The sequence below is a fragment of the Brachycentrus maculatus genome, unplaced genomic scaffold, assembly GCF_059751285.1.
Source record: "Brachycentrus maculatus isolate JH-2025_06_01 unplaced genomic scaffold, ASM5975128v1 h1tg000018l, whole genome shotgun sequence".
Lineage (NCBI taxonomy): Eukaryota > Metazoa > Arthropoda > Insecta > Trichoptera > Brachycentridae > Brachycentrus > Brachycentrus maculatus.
In genome coordinates this window covers 418,972-433,662 of record NW_028280772.1, presented here as the reverse complement: position 1 = coordinate 433,662, position 14,691 = coordinate 418,972, and the positions used below count along the sequence as shown (strand labels likewise).

The 14,691-nt window shown below is 34.0% G+C and overlaps 1 protein-coding gene across 5 annotated transcripts in view; it reads right to left on the bottom strand.

The window, feature by feature from the left end:
- Fhos (Formin homology 2 domain containing) overlaps positions 1-14,476 on the bottom strand; it is a 100,118-nt gene extending 85,642 nt beyond the window's left edge. For 4 of the 5 annotated variants that reach the window (XM_088267159.1, XM_088267142.1, XM_088267151.1 and 1 more), the window contains exons 1-4: positions 14,105-14,476; positions 12,678-12,764; positions 8,273-11,640; positions 5,602-5,644 (exon numbers count right to left, since the gene is read on the bottom strand). In XM_088267159.1, coding sequence (XP_088123285.1) covers positions 5,602-5,644; positions 8,273-11,640; positions 12,678-12,764; positions 14,105-14,125 — 3,519 coding nt within the window. In that variant the 5' untranslated portion in view covers positions 14,126-14,476. The remainder of the gene's footprint in view (positions 1-5,601; positions 5,645-8,272; positions 11,641-12,677; positions 12,765-14,104) is intronic. The other variant, XM_088267166.1, reaches the window with a different exon arrangement.
- Positions 14,477-14,691: the final 215 nt, after the last annotated feature.

Here is a 14,691-nt window from a genome sequence, read left to right as displayed (position 1 = left end):
AGTGAAGGGTTAACTTGATTTCATTTTTCAATAATTCGCGATTTTTTAATAAACTTACCCTAAAACCCAAGCAAATTTGCAATTAAAGTAAAATAATGCACATTACAAAAATATATATTTATTATTTCTGTACCAATCGATATTTGGGTTTTCTACTTTACGTACCGGAAATAAAGCAAATACGCAAATCACTACATCCATTTCAAATTTGCACTCTTTATATTTTTTAATTTCAAAGTAAATCGGTAGAATACAATGTAAATTAACAATAGCATTGCAACATATATATTTTTTATACCTTTGTTTTTTTGTAAAAAAAAAACAAATTATGTGTGTAAATTAAAAAAATAAATATACAATATATATAAATACTTACTTGTATTTACTTGTATATGATACATACTTGTATATGTTGTATATTATATAAAATCGTGCTCTCAATACAAAAAAACCTTTATAATATTTTTTTTATATCATACAATACTTAAATTCACTCAAATTAAATTAATTTCTCAGCAAAATTATATCAAATCATGGTTATCAACTCCTGCCTTGTTTTATATATAACATACATGTCGCTGGTCAAATAAAAATAAAGTGGAAAAGCTAAAAATATTGGTTTTAATCTAATAATATATTAAAAATGCAATTCCATCACGAAGTGTCAGAGGATAATATAAATCTATTGTAATATTTATTTTATATAATGTTATTATAATATTTATTTTAAATTATACATCAGGGGGAAAGTAACACAAGTTCAAATATGATCGCAGGTTTCAGACGTTTGCATACAGTGTATAGTATGGTTAAAAACGTTAGGGAAAACCGCTCATTGCAACATACAAGAATTTTATTTTGGAAAGAAAAGTGTCATAAGTTATTTAGAATACGTTTAGAGCAGTTGCCAGAGATCATAGATATCCTTGGCCACTATCACATCATTTAATTTTGTCGTTTTTGTATTTTGATTTAAAGTTACATCTCGTGTGTAGATTTTACACGTTTAAAAATACGTGGAAAATTTATAAAATAATAATTACGTCTTTCATATCGAAGCAATACCCACGTTAAATCTGATAAATTGTCGAAAGTAACGCAAATGGCGATATTCAGTTCCTGTGAAGACCACTTGTATTCTACTAATTGTCTAGTAAATTACCGTCTTTCTGTACTTCTGTGTTTTAAATCAACATAAAATATATAAGTATGTTAAATTTTTGTCCACAAGTAAAGGAAAGGATCTTACGTTCATTTCACGAAGGTGACTGTTAATAAAAAAAATCATTAATACATTCGGCAGTCACTTTGTGATTATTATCTATCCATTATGAATTTAAGTTTTACTTGGTAAATACCACTATTTCTTTATTGTGACACGTCTTTCGATGCATTCACAATACATTATGAGAAATAAAAAGACTTTGTGTTTTTGATCCACTCACATTTTAATTAACCAACTTGTTTCGGCAATAACCTGTTGCCCTCTTCAGGGTTTAATTGATGGCGAGACTATAAAAACAAAATCTTTTTATTTCTCAAAATAATATATCAATATGACCCACAAAGTTAATGCTTTCAATATTCAAAACTTTCACAATACATTTACGAGTTTTTGGTATTTACTAAGTAAAAAATAACATAAACTAATTTTAACCATTGATGTGTCGGACGAAGTTGATATTTCAAAATGAAACATACTCGTATATGTGTGCATGCATACAATTTACCGAAATTTAAGTAATCTAGAGTCAAGTGTGGGTGGAATGGAAATGTTACACAATGTATAAAGTAATCATTTAAACCTGCCAATGACAGGTAAAGTCCTGTTTTCTTCTTCTTTATCTTTGTTAATAAATGTTGCGAAAACCCATGTGTTGTGCAACAGCTCATGCCTAGATGCCCAACAACCCTTGACGTTGAGTAACCAGCGCATCGAAAGGGTCGAGAGTTTCAAGTACTTGGGAGTGTACGCGACTGAAAATGGCAGCCTTCAAAAGGAACTGGGAGTGCGATTAGGACTCGCTGGTCCGGATCTGACTTGGGAGGATGCAAGGGAGCTGGCAGCCGACAGAAAAGCCTGGAGACAGTTTGTGGACTCCATATGCTCCACCTAGGGAGCGGATATGGTTATTATTATTTATTATCTTTGTTAATGTGTAATTTTTTTTAAATCTGCACATTATAAAAAATGGACGGCCAAATGTATTGAAAGAACGTTATTGTAAATTATAATTTGTTATTATGTATATGATGAAAAATAAATTAAACAAATTCATATTGTGAAATACAAAGTTGGCTTTCAAGAGTTCTCCACGTTTCAAGTTACTAATCCCTCATGTTCCGCATCACCTTCGGTGTTGGTAGTGAAGTCACGAGAGCGCATATCCAATCGCACCAGATTTTCTGGCTTTATGCATTAGATGCAACGCAAATCGAAACGACGCGTGTCGAGTCGACGCTAATCGGGGCTCTGCCGTAATTGGCACATACCAGTTATCAATTCCTTTGAAACATTGGTAGCCAGTCAACATATTGCCATATGAGTAAAACTATTTTTTAATATTTTTTTTATCTTTGGGTAATATCGGATAAATATTTTCATGACTTTTCGATACCCAAAACCATTAATAATGTATTCAACAAACACACTCATACATACACACATAAATGTTTATATATATATATATATATATATATATATATATATATATATATATATATATATATATATATATATATATATATATATATATATATATATATATATATATATATATATATATATATATATATATATATATGTATATATATAGAACTTGCAAAAATTTGAGCAGTGTGGTAGTCAATAAGGGGTAGAATTGGTGAATGGTAGAATTGGAGATGTCAAAAAATAATATTTATTGATAAGCCTCGAAGGAGGAACATTCTGAGTTAGGTAGGTACTGAGTACTAACTTCATGTACTGGTTGTAGGAAAATCCAGTATTATGTACCTACTTGACCGACAGAAGGTATTCGCAGCCCATCAATCCCATTGGGTTCACACCGTTAATTCGAATGCGTTAACCACAGAAACATAATACAACCTGAACTCATTGAGCTGGACCCTTAAGCGATGCAAATTGCACCGCGAGCGTTCGCTTATATTGCCATAGTTGGCAATATAAGCGAACGCTCGCGTTATACTCACGACAAATAATCGTTCTCAAATCTGGATTATCTCCAATTAGGAGTTATTTTTATTTTCAAATATTTTGTTGAGATGTCCAAAAATAATATCAGTTTAAAATACGTCAAGATGGTTATATTAAATATATTAAAAATCGCGTTCATTTATTCACTAACCGGAACAAATTAACATTAATGTTCCGGTCGAGGTGATTTTAATTAAATATTTTTATTCATAACTTATCATAGAAGAAGTCCATTGAGATGGGAAAATTGGCTAGTTTAAGTTAAGACCAATCTGTCTTTTGCATACAATCTACGCCTCTTCCCCAGTCATGCATTTCCTCATACAGCTTATACCTTGTATAGTAACTATACAGACCTGAATGATGGAAGTTTATCTTCTGAAACATGTAGTCTATAATAAAACTCAAGTGGTAAAAAAACGAAGTATTTTCTTTAATCATTGTAACATGTCTTACCACAAAGTTAATGCCGAAACAATAAATAAAATAGCTTATACCTTATTTGTGTAAACCTGTAATTGACTATGTGTTAATTGTTTTGTATTTGTATCTGTTAGTTTTCCTGAAAAAAATATATCCGCTGCCTATGTGGAGCATATGGAGTTCACCAACTGTCCTCAAACATCCTCCCAAGTCAGTTCAAATGAGAGCTGCCGACGAATTATCAGCAGTGGTCGTCAGAGGCGAGCTTTATGGCGGCTCTCGGGAGCCATGCGGAGTACATGGCCTAGCTAAGAGAATCGTATTTTCTTGACAACAGTTGTGACCAAGATTTGCTGCGTCCTACGGCTTATCTCTTCATTCCTCACAATGTCAAACCACCGCAGGCCTCATACATACCCGTCGATTATTCCGACTCCTGACCCGACCACTTTTGAGTGTTTGAAATACTTGATAATGCCAAGTTTTCCTCGATCATCCTCCGCTCCAATTTCTAAACACATTCGACTCATAAATTTGTTTTGCTATTATTTCTTCACTCATTCGATTTATTTATTTCACATTTAATGTAGGTGTTACTAAAATATAAAAAGTATGTGTGCAGGTCCTCACCAAAATGTTACATTTCCATTATAAATGATTTTAGGTAATCAGGAATTCTGGCTTGTAAAATTGGTATGTTTTGGTGCGATTTAATGATTTTATATTGGTTTAACACAGGATTGGTCACGTTTTGTCGCAACTTTAATTAAGATTTCGATAGAATACAGTAAACAGAACAGATTTGCAATTAAAGGATTTTTTTAATGCAATATTGGAAATGTAACTTTTCGGTAAGGACCTCCACGTATGGTTTAAGTACCTTGTTTCTACCGCCCATCTCCTGCATATAGCTTCTCACGGTCATGATGTTTTAACGCAGGATTTTACGGTTTCATAATTTTGCAACCTGGACAGTTTACACCTCCAAATTGATTGATGACCAGAGTCTGTCTAAAGGGGTAACAGATCCATTGTTTTTCTGCATCCAAAGACGCGTACAACAATGTGTTATTACATATGGAAAACGTAAACCCGTCCGCATAAAGTTTCACTTTACGACTGTCATAAAAATATGCGGGCTGGATGAGTAGCGGACGCCCAGTTCGTAATTTTTAAATGCGTTTTCATCTTCTCTGTATTTTTTGTAACCAAAATGAACCGTCAAAAGTAAATTGTAGAGTTTTTTCTGTTTTCGATTTTAACATTCATGATAATGGCAGCTGAGCCACATAACATCCGGACTTCGCTGCGGAACATGAGTTCTTACAAATGTAGCTTTAGTTTACCTGCGCTTAAGGAGGAACACGCAGACATTCAATTCATTACGCGATCGAAAATAATTTGATTATTGATCGATTGATTGTTATCAATCGTGTAATAATAATATATTTTCATTATTATTTGTTCATCACTCGGGGATGGTACCTGAAGCGCAAGTCTTATCATGTCTCAATCGTGTAATGAACGATCGACGATTAACAATCAACGTAACACTGCGTCGATGCGACGGAGAGCCCTATGCACCATTTTACGCAGAAAAGGGCTTAAAGGATAAAGAAATTCAAAAAAATTGGTATAAATAACAGTTATAAAAGTCAGAATAAAGTAACACAAAAATAATTATAATTGTATTACGATTGTGTGTTTGTGCGGGTGTGTGTGAATATATGCATATATATGCGAGCATACAGTATGTGTAATATTTTCCGTTTCAGGTCTGGGATAACCACAGCAGCCAGCATCAGCACTTTATTGGACTGGTAGAGCTGCGTTTGAAGACCTCAAGAAATAAAACCAATCAAATCGTGTTTAGTTTCTTGAAAATAAATCTTCGACGATAATTTCTTGCGAGGGTGTTCATGTTCATGGGAAGTTGAAAATATGTGTCTTCTAAAAAAAATAAAAAAATAAAAGAGACTTACATTCACTGTGTCTGCTTCGTTTGTGCAGTCAATTATGTCGCTTCTGCAAACGAAACAAAAATATTAATTACTTTTATTTGTGGTAATATTTATCCCTTTTAAATTTAAGTTTTGCTTAAGAAATACCTCTATTCAGTGGTATTTATTAAGTAAAACTTAAATTAAGATTAAATAAAAAATATATTGATAGTCGATTACTTGAGAGCAACGCTTCACATTTTACATTACGCAAATAAAAAAATTGTGATATGTAGAATGTACAGCGTTTGACTGAATAATCTCCTCATACATATAACTTTGAATATTATGTTTTTTCGTTTTTACAATTAAAACTATAATAATATTTAACTTAAAGTAATTATTAAAATTACAACTTAAATTAGACGGAGAAGTTTAAACAATATATGTACAATGAACTCAATTATATACGTTTTCGATGTAATACGGTGCAAAAAAGAGAGAAAAAATTAAATGTTCATGCGTGACAGTAATATGGAATTTCCTACATCCCTCGCATCTATGTAGGTACTTAATACTCAGTACTATGCGCAAAGAGGTATATGGAAGGGGGCTATGTGAATATTTTTTTTAAGTTCTAATTTTTTGTCACTTTATAATAAAATAATGATTCAATAAACAATAATGATTATACTTTTTAATCGATTTAAAAAAATAATATTATACAAATAATCCTTTCTAAAATCCACTTTTTAAATAAAATCAAGATACGCTAAGGAGTGATGATAATACTTTTTGATCTCCTGATTCAATTTTTATATTTTACAAATAATCTTATAATAATCCAGTTTTAAAATAAAATGAATAAGCAATTATGATAATTTTTTTATAGCTACTGAATTTTTTTTTATTCATGTATTTTATATCCACCATATTTTTAATTATTGTTATTTTAGTATTTTTGTTGTACGGTATCTTGTGAAACGCAACATATTTACCGTGCAAATGGGGAGTTCAGTGTATACTTAATAATTTCCATTTTATAAACATAATATGTTCGTGTCACGAAAACTAAGAATATTCACATTTTATACAATATTAGACTAACTAACTAACCATCACGCCGCTTCCCCGCAGGGGTAGGCAGAGAGAATCGAACGCCACACCACTCTGTCTTTGCAAACATTCTTTGCCTCTTCTACATTCATGCATCTCCTCATACATACCCGACGATTATTACGACTCCTGACCCGGCCTCTTTCAAGTATTTCACATACCTGATTGTGCCAAGTTTTCCTCGGTCGTCCTCTGCTTCTTTTTCCAACTACATTCGCTCCATAAATTTGTTTAACCGTTCTTTCTTCACTCATACGCTCCACACGTCCAAACCATCTCAACACAACTTTCTTAATTTTATCGATAATGCTTATCTCAGCCTTACATTTTTTCCTTATTTCATCATTCGAACATCTATCAAACATCGTTTTGCCACACATTCGTCTGAGGGATCGCATTTAGACTGCATTCAGTCTGCTTTCATCCTTCTTTTGCCAACTCCATGCTTCGCTTCCATACATAAGGGTATACAATATTAGCAGGCTAATTAATCTTCGGATAAGTTGACAACATATTATGCTATAATAATTTACATTTTTCCTAACGTTGTTCGCACACCTAAGGAAAAAATTGGCACAAGTTACTGATTTTAACGTCATATCGTTCTGTATTCATGTCATCGTTAAAAGCGTTTTATTTGAACTGTAAGACATATGGCCCAATTCTAAAAAAGTTAAAGCGGGCATGTAATTTTAAAAAAACATTTATTTATTTTTAATTACATTACATTGCTTCAATGCCAATAATAATATAAAATAGTTAAAATTATTAAAGAAAACACTTGTTATTTACCACTTGAGTTTGTTTTTTGACGACTAGTTTCGGAAGCCAAGCTTCCATCTTTACTAGATCGGATATAGGAAAGTCGGATCTTGTAAAGATGGAAGCATAGCTTCCAAAAGTAGTCTTCATAAAATAAACTCAAGTGGTAATAAAATAATTTCAACATGTACCACAACGTATATGCGAAAAATACATCACAAACACCCAGACATTTATTTTGAAAATAAATCTTTCTTGAATTCATTGGGGATTCATCGGGATTGATTCTCGCCGATTGCAACTACGCCGAGTGTCTACCCAATACGCCACACCGCCTGTCATGTCATCATGTCATTTCACAAAGTTAGTGCCAAATCAATAAATAATACATGTACATCTGATTACATGATCGGAGAGGAATTGCTAAAAATTTGTAATCTTCAATGAAATAGATGCACCTCTCTTGGCTTTAGAAGACCAACTATTTTCTTCATTTCATCTCCGTCATTATCAGCGGTAAATTGGTTCTGAACCCTGAATCTTACATACTTGTCACGTGCATATACTTGTTTGCACTTCAATATGTCTGGATTATGAAGTAATCTATACAATATACATAGTTACTCGTATATACTAATTATCTTCGTATATAAATTTTATGTTTTACTTGGTAAATACCAATACTCCTTAAAAGTATTGTTGATAAATATGATTTCAAATTGAAGACAATCGTGATTGAAATATTTTCAACGATTAGAAAGAAAAGTTGTTATTTGAATACGTTGTACGGAATATCTGCATCTTACAGTAAAACTTTACTAAGAACTTTGCTTACCTGTCTCGGAGTTTTTGGATGACTGGCCTCTGCGCCGTGCTGTCGTGTATCCTCACTTCCCTCGGGTCGATTTCTCTGCATTCCGAATTATCCCCTTCCACTATTTCCCTTCCGGTTTTCCGCGATAGTATTCTGTCCATCATGGGGCTGAAGAGCTGGCCGGAGGTTCCCAGGATATCGTCTATGTCCATATGTCTCGAAATGAAAGGAGCCCCACTCTTCTTCAGTTTTCCCGTCGGTAAACGATTGCACTCTACGTCTTCATAGGGTGATGTTCTCCCGGCGAAGTTTTCACAGTCGTGAGGTGTCTCCAGGCCTTCGGGACTTCTGCGATCTCCGAGCGGCTCCTCGTCCTCCTCGTCTTGCAAGTCGACGGGGAATCTGGTTGCAGAGCTAAGCCCGTTGCTGACGAGTTTAGGAACTTGGTCAGTTTTCTTCTCGTCCTCCTTTTCGGAAGAACTCTCCGATTCAGAATCGTCCAAAGAGAGCTTTTCTACACCCTCCGGTATGTTTTGATTACTCGAGAGCCACCAAGGCCTTTCTCCCGACTCGATGTGCTTAATCCTAACCACGTTTAGAGTAAAATTATCTTCACTTTTGGAGTCTTCCACACTTTTTGATGTTTTATCTGCCTCCGCAGATTTCGGGGAGCTGTCACTTTTTTGCCACCAATCTTTTTCCCCGGAGTCTATGTGTCGTATTTTGTAAACGTTATATTTATCCGACTGCTCACTATCGCTCGATCCTTTTCTACTAGGTGTTCGAACTTCGACGCCTTCGGGAATGTTACCGTTGCTGTCGAGCCACCACGGTTTTTCTCCGGACTCTTGCTTGACAATACTATATTTGAATCCATTCGTGTTAGCATCCGTCGAATTTTTATTGATGCCGATATCTGCAGATTTTGATGATGACCTCGCGATACTCTTTTTACTGTCACTATTCTTGTCACTCGCCGAGTCCATCCACCAAGCCCTCTCACCTGATTCGATGTGACGAATTGTTTTTGGTTTTTCTATACTTTTACTATCAACATCCGTGGGGATGGAAGCGACGTTCGATGTATCTAGACTATCAGAATCACACGCATTATCCGGCCATTGGCTTTTCTCCGATGTTTCTTGTCGCATTTTAAACAAATTAGTTACTGGAGCCAGTGCTCGCATTAAGAATGACTTAGCCTCTTCAGTTCTAGGTTGTGTATCACTTTTGTTAGATTTTGGACTAGGTGAATGTTTTATAGATTTATCAATTGAAAGGGACATGTCATCTATCGACGTTCTAGATGACCCGTCATATTTTATATCGTTATAGAGAGTTTGGGATTCGCTTACCCTGTTAGTTTTTTCGACTTCGTCGTCACTTGTCGAATTACTAGATCGAGTGGAGTTAGTATCGATACTATTAGTCCGAGAAAGAGAAACTGTGCGAGATCGTGCATCTGAATTGTCATTGGAATCACTCGCGACATTGTTTTGAGAATCAATGCTTTCATTGGATTTTCTTAATTTCGATAGCGTAGTTCGCAATTTAAGTTTAGTACCTACTTTAGTTTTCTTTGCTATTATGGGTTCAGTATTATTATCTGTCTCACCATCTTCATTTTGCACGGATGATTCCGAATCACCGGAACTAGTAGATACACTTTTCTTCAGCGTTCGTTTTTTAGGTTCTCCGTCTTTAGACTTAACTTTGACTTTTTTCACGATTTTTTTACCTGTTGTTTTTGATGTCTTATTTAGAGATGAATTTGATTTGCTCAAATTCGCTGATTCTAATTTGGGTACTTGTGGAGGAAGCTGATCCAAACATCTTTCTGGTGATGACTGCGCACTTTTACCGTTTTGTAGAGGCAAAGATGGACTCTTAGATTTTTCTTTGAGAAGGGATGCTTTTGGTGGACTTTCCATTTCGTCACTTCTTGTCGTCGAAGAAGAGTCGGAAGTCATTATAGGTATCGTCGTAATAGGAGATGCCACTGGTAAAAACGAGTTTTGGATCTTAACAGGGGATTCTCTCGGCTTTTCAATAATTTCCTCTGAAATTATTTTAGGTGGTGTTTCCTGTTTAGGAACAATCGGGGTTATTTCTTCTTTTTTACTAGGTTCACAGGAGAGTAAATAAGTTTTTTCAGTCGTCGGACTACTGACACTCGATGAAGTATCTCTTGTAGAGGAATACGAACTATATCTTCCCGATGTATATCTACCGGTCGATACCGGAGACGAATATCTCGTGTCCATATAGGAAGTCCACGGAGACGCTGATAGCCGAGTGCTCGCGTATCGGGAAGTTCTTGTACTATCATCGAGTCTGTCGGACTGCATTTCTTTATCGACCATTTCCGACCTCTTCTTCGGCCTGCTAATTGTTTTCTCAATTGTTTTTGCCATATCCGCTCTTCGAGAACGAAGATAAATAGATGAACTGGGTGGCGTGGGGGATGTCCCTCGGGTTACTACAGTTACCGATATCATGGACACAGTCTCGCTGTCGGAAGAAGATTCATCTTCCGAACTACTTTCATCTTCGATTTTTATTTGAGGTGCTTCAAATTTATTCACTTCGGTTTCTGAGATAGTTTGTACATTATTTTGATCTCTATTTGCGATATCCTTCCCTTGAACCGCTGATTTTGTGTCGGGACCGTTAGCTATACTTGCATTTGGCGATACTGAAGGTGTACTTGGAATATACGGAGTAATAGGTTTATCGAGCAAACTACTTCTGTACGTACTACCAAACCTACTGGGCGTTGTATACCTCGACTCAGTTTTAGGTTCCTCTTTTACTATGGGCCTGGTGTAAGTTGATGGCCTCTGGTAGAGCTTGAAGGAAGGGTAAGACGAGGTGCTGTAAGTCGGGGACTTGCTACTTTTACTAGGAATGTCTTTTTCTCGTTCGTTTGCGCTATTATCTCGGGGTTTATCCTTACTCGACACCTTGCTTTTGTTAGCGTCTTCTTCGTAGTTTCTGTTTTGCGAATTGGTTCTACTATAGACTGGACTATGATCTCTGCTGGGCGATTTGACTGTATGGTTCACGGTTAATCTATTATAAGTTGACAAGTTCTCGTTCTTGTCGGCCGATTTGGCATTCATGTACTTATTTAACACAGACTGTTTCTCCGGTTTGTCCTCTGTGTAAGAGCTCGGATATCGACTAGAACCGGTAGTGGAAGATTCCCTAGTTCCGGACTTATCTCTTGTACTCGTATATGAGCTCGAAGACGGAGTGTAGGTGCTTCTAAAACTGCTCGATCCTAGGGAGCTGTACCGACTCGGTGTTGATTTGTCCAAAGTGCTGGAAGTTCGAACGCTTTCTTTAGCCGAGGTGTCCGGCTTACTGCGCGAGTAGCTGCTGTCATACTGAAACATCGAACGCAAATAATAATTAACATCACCGATACTCGGGACAGGTGAGTGATGTGGTGGTGGTGTGATGACTTTAATATTTATTACTCGCATCCGTGGGATTTAAATTATTCATAAAATCAATACGACTTTAACAGTTCGTAAAGACTTTTAGAATACAAATTAGAATATATTTTTCTCATAGAAAATGTATTGTAAAAGCTCGAATTATCTATGGATGGGGTTAAATATTGACATCAGAACATTTTCATTAATTTTATTATTATTTTATTTATTTGTATGGGAATTATACAGCTTGTACATAAAAAACATTAAGAAAATAGTTACATCGACAATGATAAAAGCCAATTAAATAATTCCACATTTATGTTATGATACTGTTGAATATTAAGAGATAAAAAAAGAGAAATGAAAAAAACAGCTTAAAATCATCAAGTACATGTGTGTAGTATGGTTAGCGTTGGTTATATGTATAATGGTTGTAAGTAATATGTATAATGTTGTTGTATAACGTTAGTTATATGTATAATGGTTAGTTATATGTATAATGGTTGCAAAGTATTTAAGTGCATGCGTATCAATCCAATAAGTTTATGAGTAAATGATTAATTTTTACAAAAGATAAATATCTGAACGGATATTTTGCACCTTTTATTAATCTTTATTTGTTATATACATCTTTCTGCCAATTTTATGTAATATATTTTTCCTTCTGTATTGCTGTTATCAAAAGGGCAGAGTATTTTATGTTTGTTTTCATGTTATTTTTATTAGTATTTCGGCTAATTACAGCCTATGACGAAAGAGTAATTGAATTATAAAATAAATATAAATGAATAAAAACGTTATAAAGCAATAAATTTGCGAAAATGTGGTAATAATGAGTTACTGAGTTAGTGTTTAAACTTTATTTAGTTTTGTATATTAAGTAAAACAATGTTTTCATTTAACAAATAAATAATTATAACGAAGCATAAATAAAATTCAATAAAAAAGGTTAATTTTCTATTGTTGTTGTTGTTGTCACGAACCTTTTTAGCAACGGGTACTTCAGACGTTGCTTTTGGTCTAGCACTCGGTTTTTCATTCTTATTTGTTTCGTTTTTATTCCACTGTTCCTAGAAGCAACAAGCCAACAGTTTCCAATAGAAAAACTGGATATTTCTTGGAATGTTCCATAAAAGTGATATGAATATCGAAATATATGACAAAGGTATCGTAGTTATGAATTGTAGTCGCAGCTGCCGTGCGTTACTAAGAAATTAAAGGTTATAAGTTATTTCTGGCAACAATTATTTAAATGCTAATAGATTGAAAACATCCTACGATGTGCTATATGCAATGCCAAATCACAAGTCAATGACCATTCGATAATGTATGACTCAGGATTTAATCTCAAACGAGGAAGGAATATCTGATTGCGATAGTACAAGATAAGTTATAATTAATTTGTAAGTAATTACTGGTGTTTTCGTGAAAGTAATGATAAAAATTGATAATTTAAGAAAAATTAAAATTGTAATAATTTCATTACTTTATTATTTTTTTTATCGCTTGTGAAAAATATATTGGATCAAGTATTTTACCTATCGGGTGTATAGCGAGACATTGGATATTTTTGAAAATTAACATAGGATCCTCGATCCTGTTAATAGTAGGTACATATTATTCCTTAAGTGTCGAAATAAGTAACATTTTTATTATCAAAAAATAACTTTATATTAATTTAAAACAAGAAACGAAGCATTTCACAGTAAAAAGGTCGGATACAAATACTACGTAACGGTAGTTTTAAAGATTCAGTGAAACAAAGAATTATTTTGAATTTGCCGGTTTATAAGAATAAGAAGTTACTCTACAGTTTACCCTATCATATGTTTATTTCATAAATCAGTATGGCAGTATTACAAATTATGTTTTTTTGAAGTGCTTGCGATGTTTTTCTTTTATATTTTAAGTAAGCTGTTTCGAAATACGTTATGATGATGTGAATGTGTAAGTTTATCTAAGATACTGTTTATGGTTGAAGTAACTACTTGGAAAGCATTTTATTAACAAAACTACTTAAAAAAACACAATTAATTCCCAATAAATACTGAATAATCACAATAAATAAAAAATAAAATATTTTTAAAAATATTTTAATAGCCTTCTATTCGTCATACAAATCTTTTTGTGTTATAAACAATATATAATAGGTACCTATTACATTAAAATCTTATCGAAAGATTAGCATATGATCAATTCCATACAATATTAATAAAGGGACACACTCGTACAACAAGCACATTCAGACTTTTAAATTGAGCAGTCTGGAGCTTATTTATAATCTACTCACAACTAGACGACTTGTATTCTTTTTCTTCCGTCCAAAACTTCCGGTGAGCTTTCATTCATAATATTTACATACTGAAATTTGCGATTTGAATTTTCCAAATAAAGATATTGAAATACTCACATATGATCTTCGGTAGGACATGTTGTCTGTTGCCTATTTGTAATTTGAAAAATACAACAACGAAAATATGTAGTTTTTGAACCCGCAGCAACGATAGAAAAACGTTATTTTTTATTGTTTGGTGGGAAAACTGTAATGCCCGGCCACTGTGGAAAACTTTCCGGCTTTTCCGACCTACATATTGAAAATAACGACACCAATTTAGGCTTGATTTGAACCGAATTTTATCTGCGTAATTTCGAAGTTTTTAATTTTGTATTTTTAAATTCTGTTAATTAACTTTCGGTTATTTGAGAACTGCACGCGGTAGTTTGTAAGTCGGCAAAGGCGTCGGTTCGGACCGTTACTACGGAGGACGCTCGCACGCAGACTGGGAAGATTATTCCGGAAGCTGCTTGAGTCTAGGGGTGCCACTTCTCGTATGCTTATATGAAATAAACTAATCGCATTTTACACTACTAAATAATTAATTGTAAAATCGCAAGGTAAGTTGGCGCTACACATATTTTAACTTTAAAAAAAGTTAATCGATTGATGTAAATAAGGGGTAAATTCTTGATTTTTTAATAACCGTTAAAAAGGTTTAA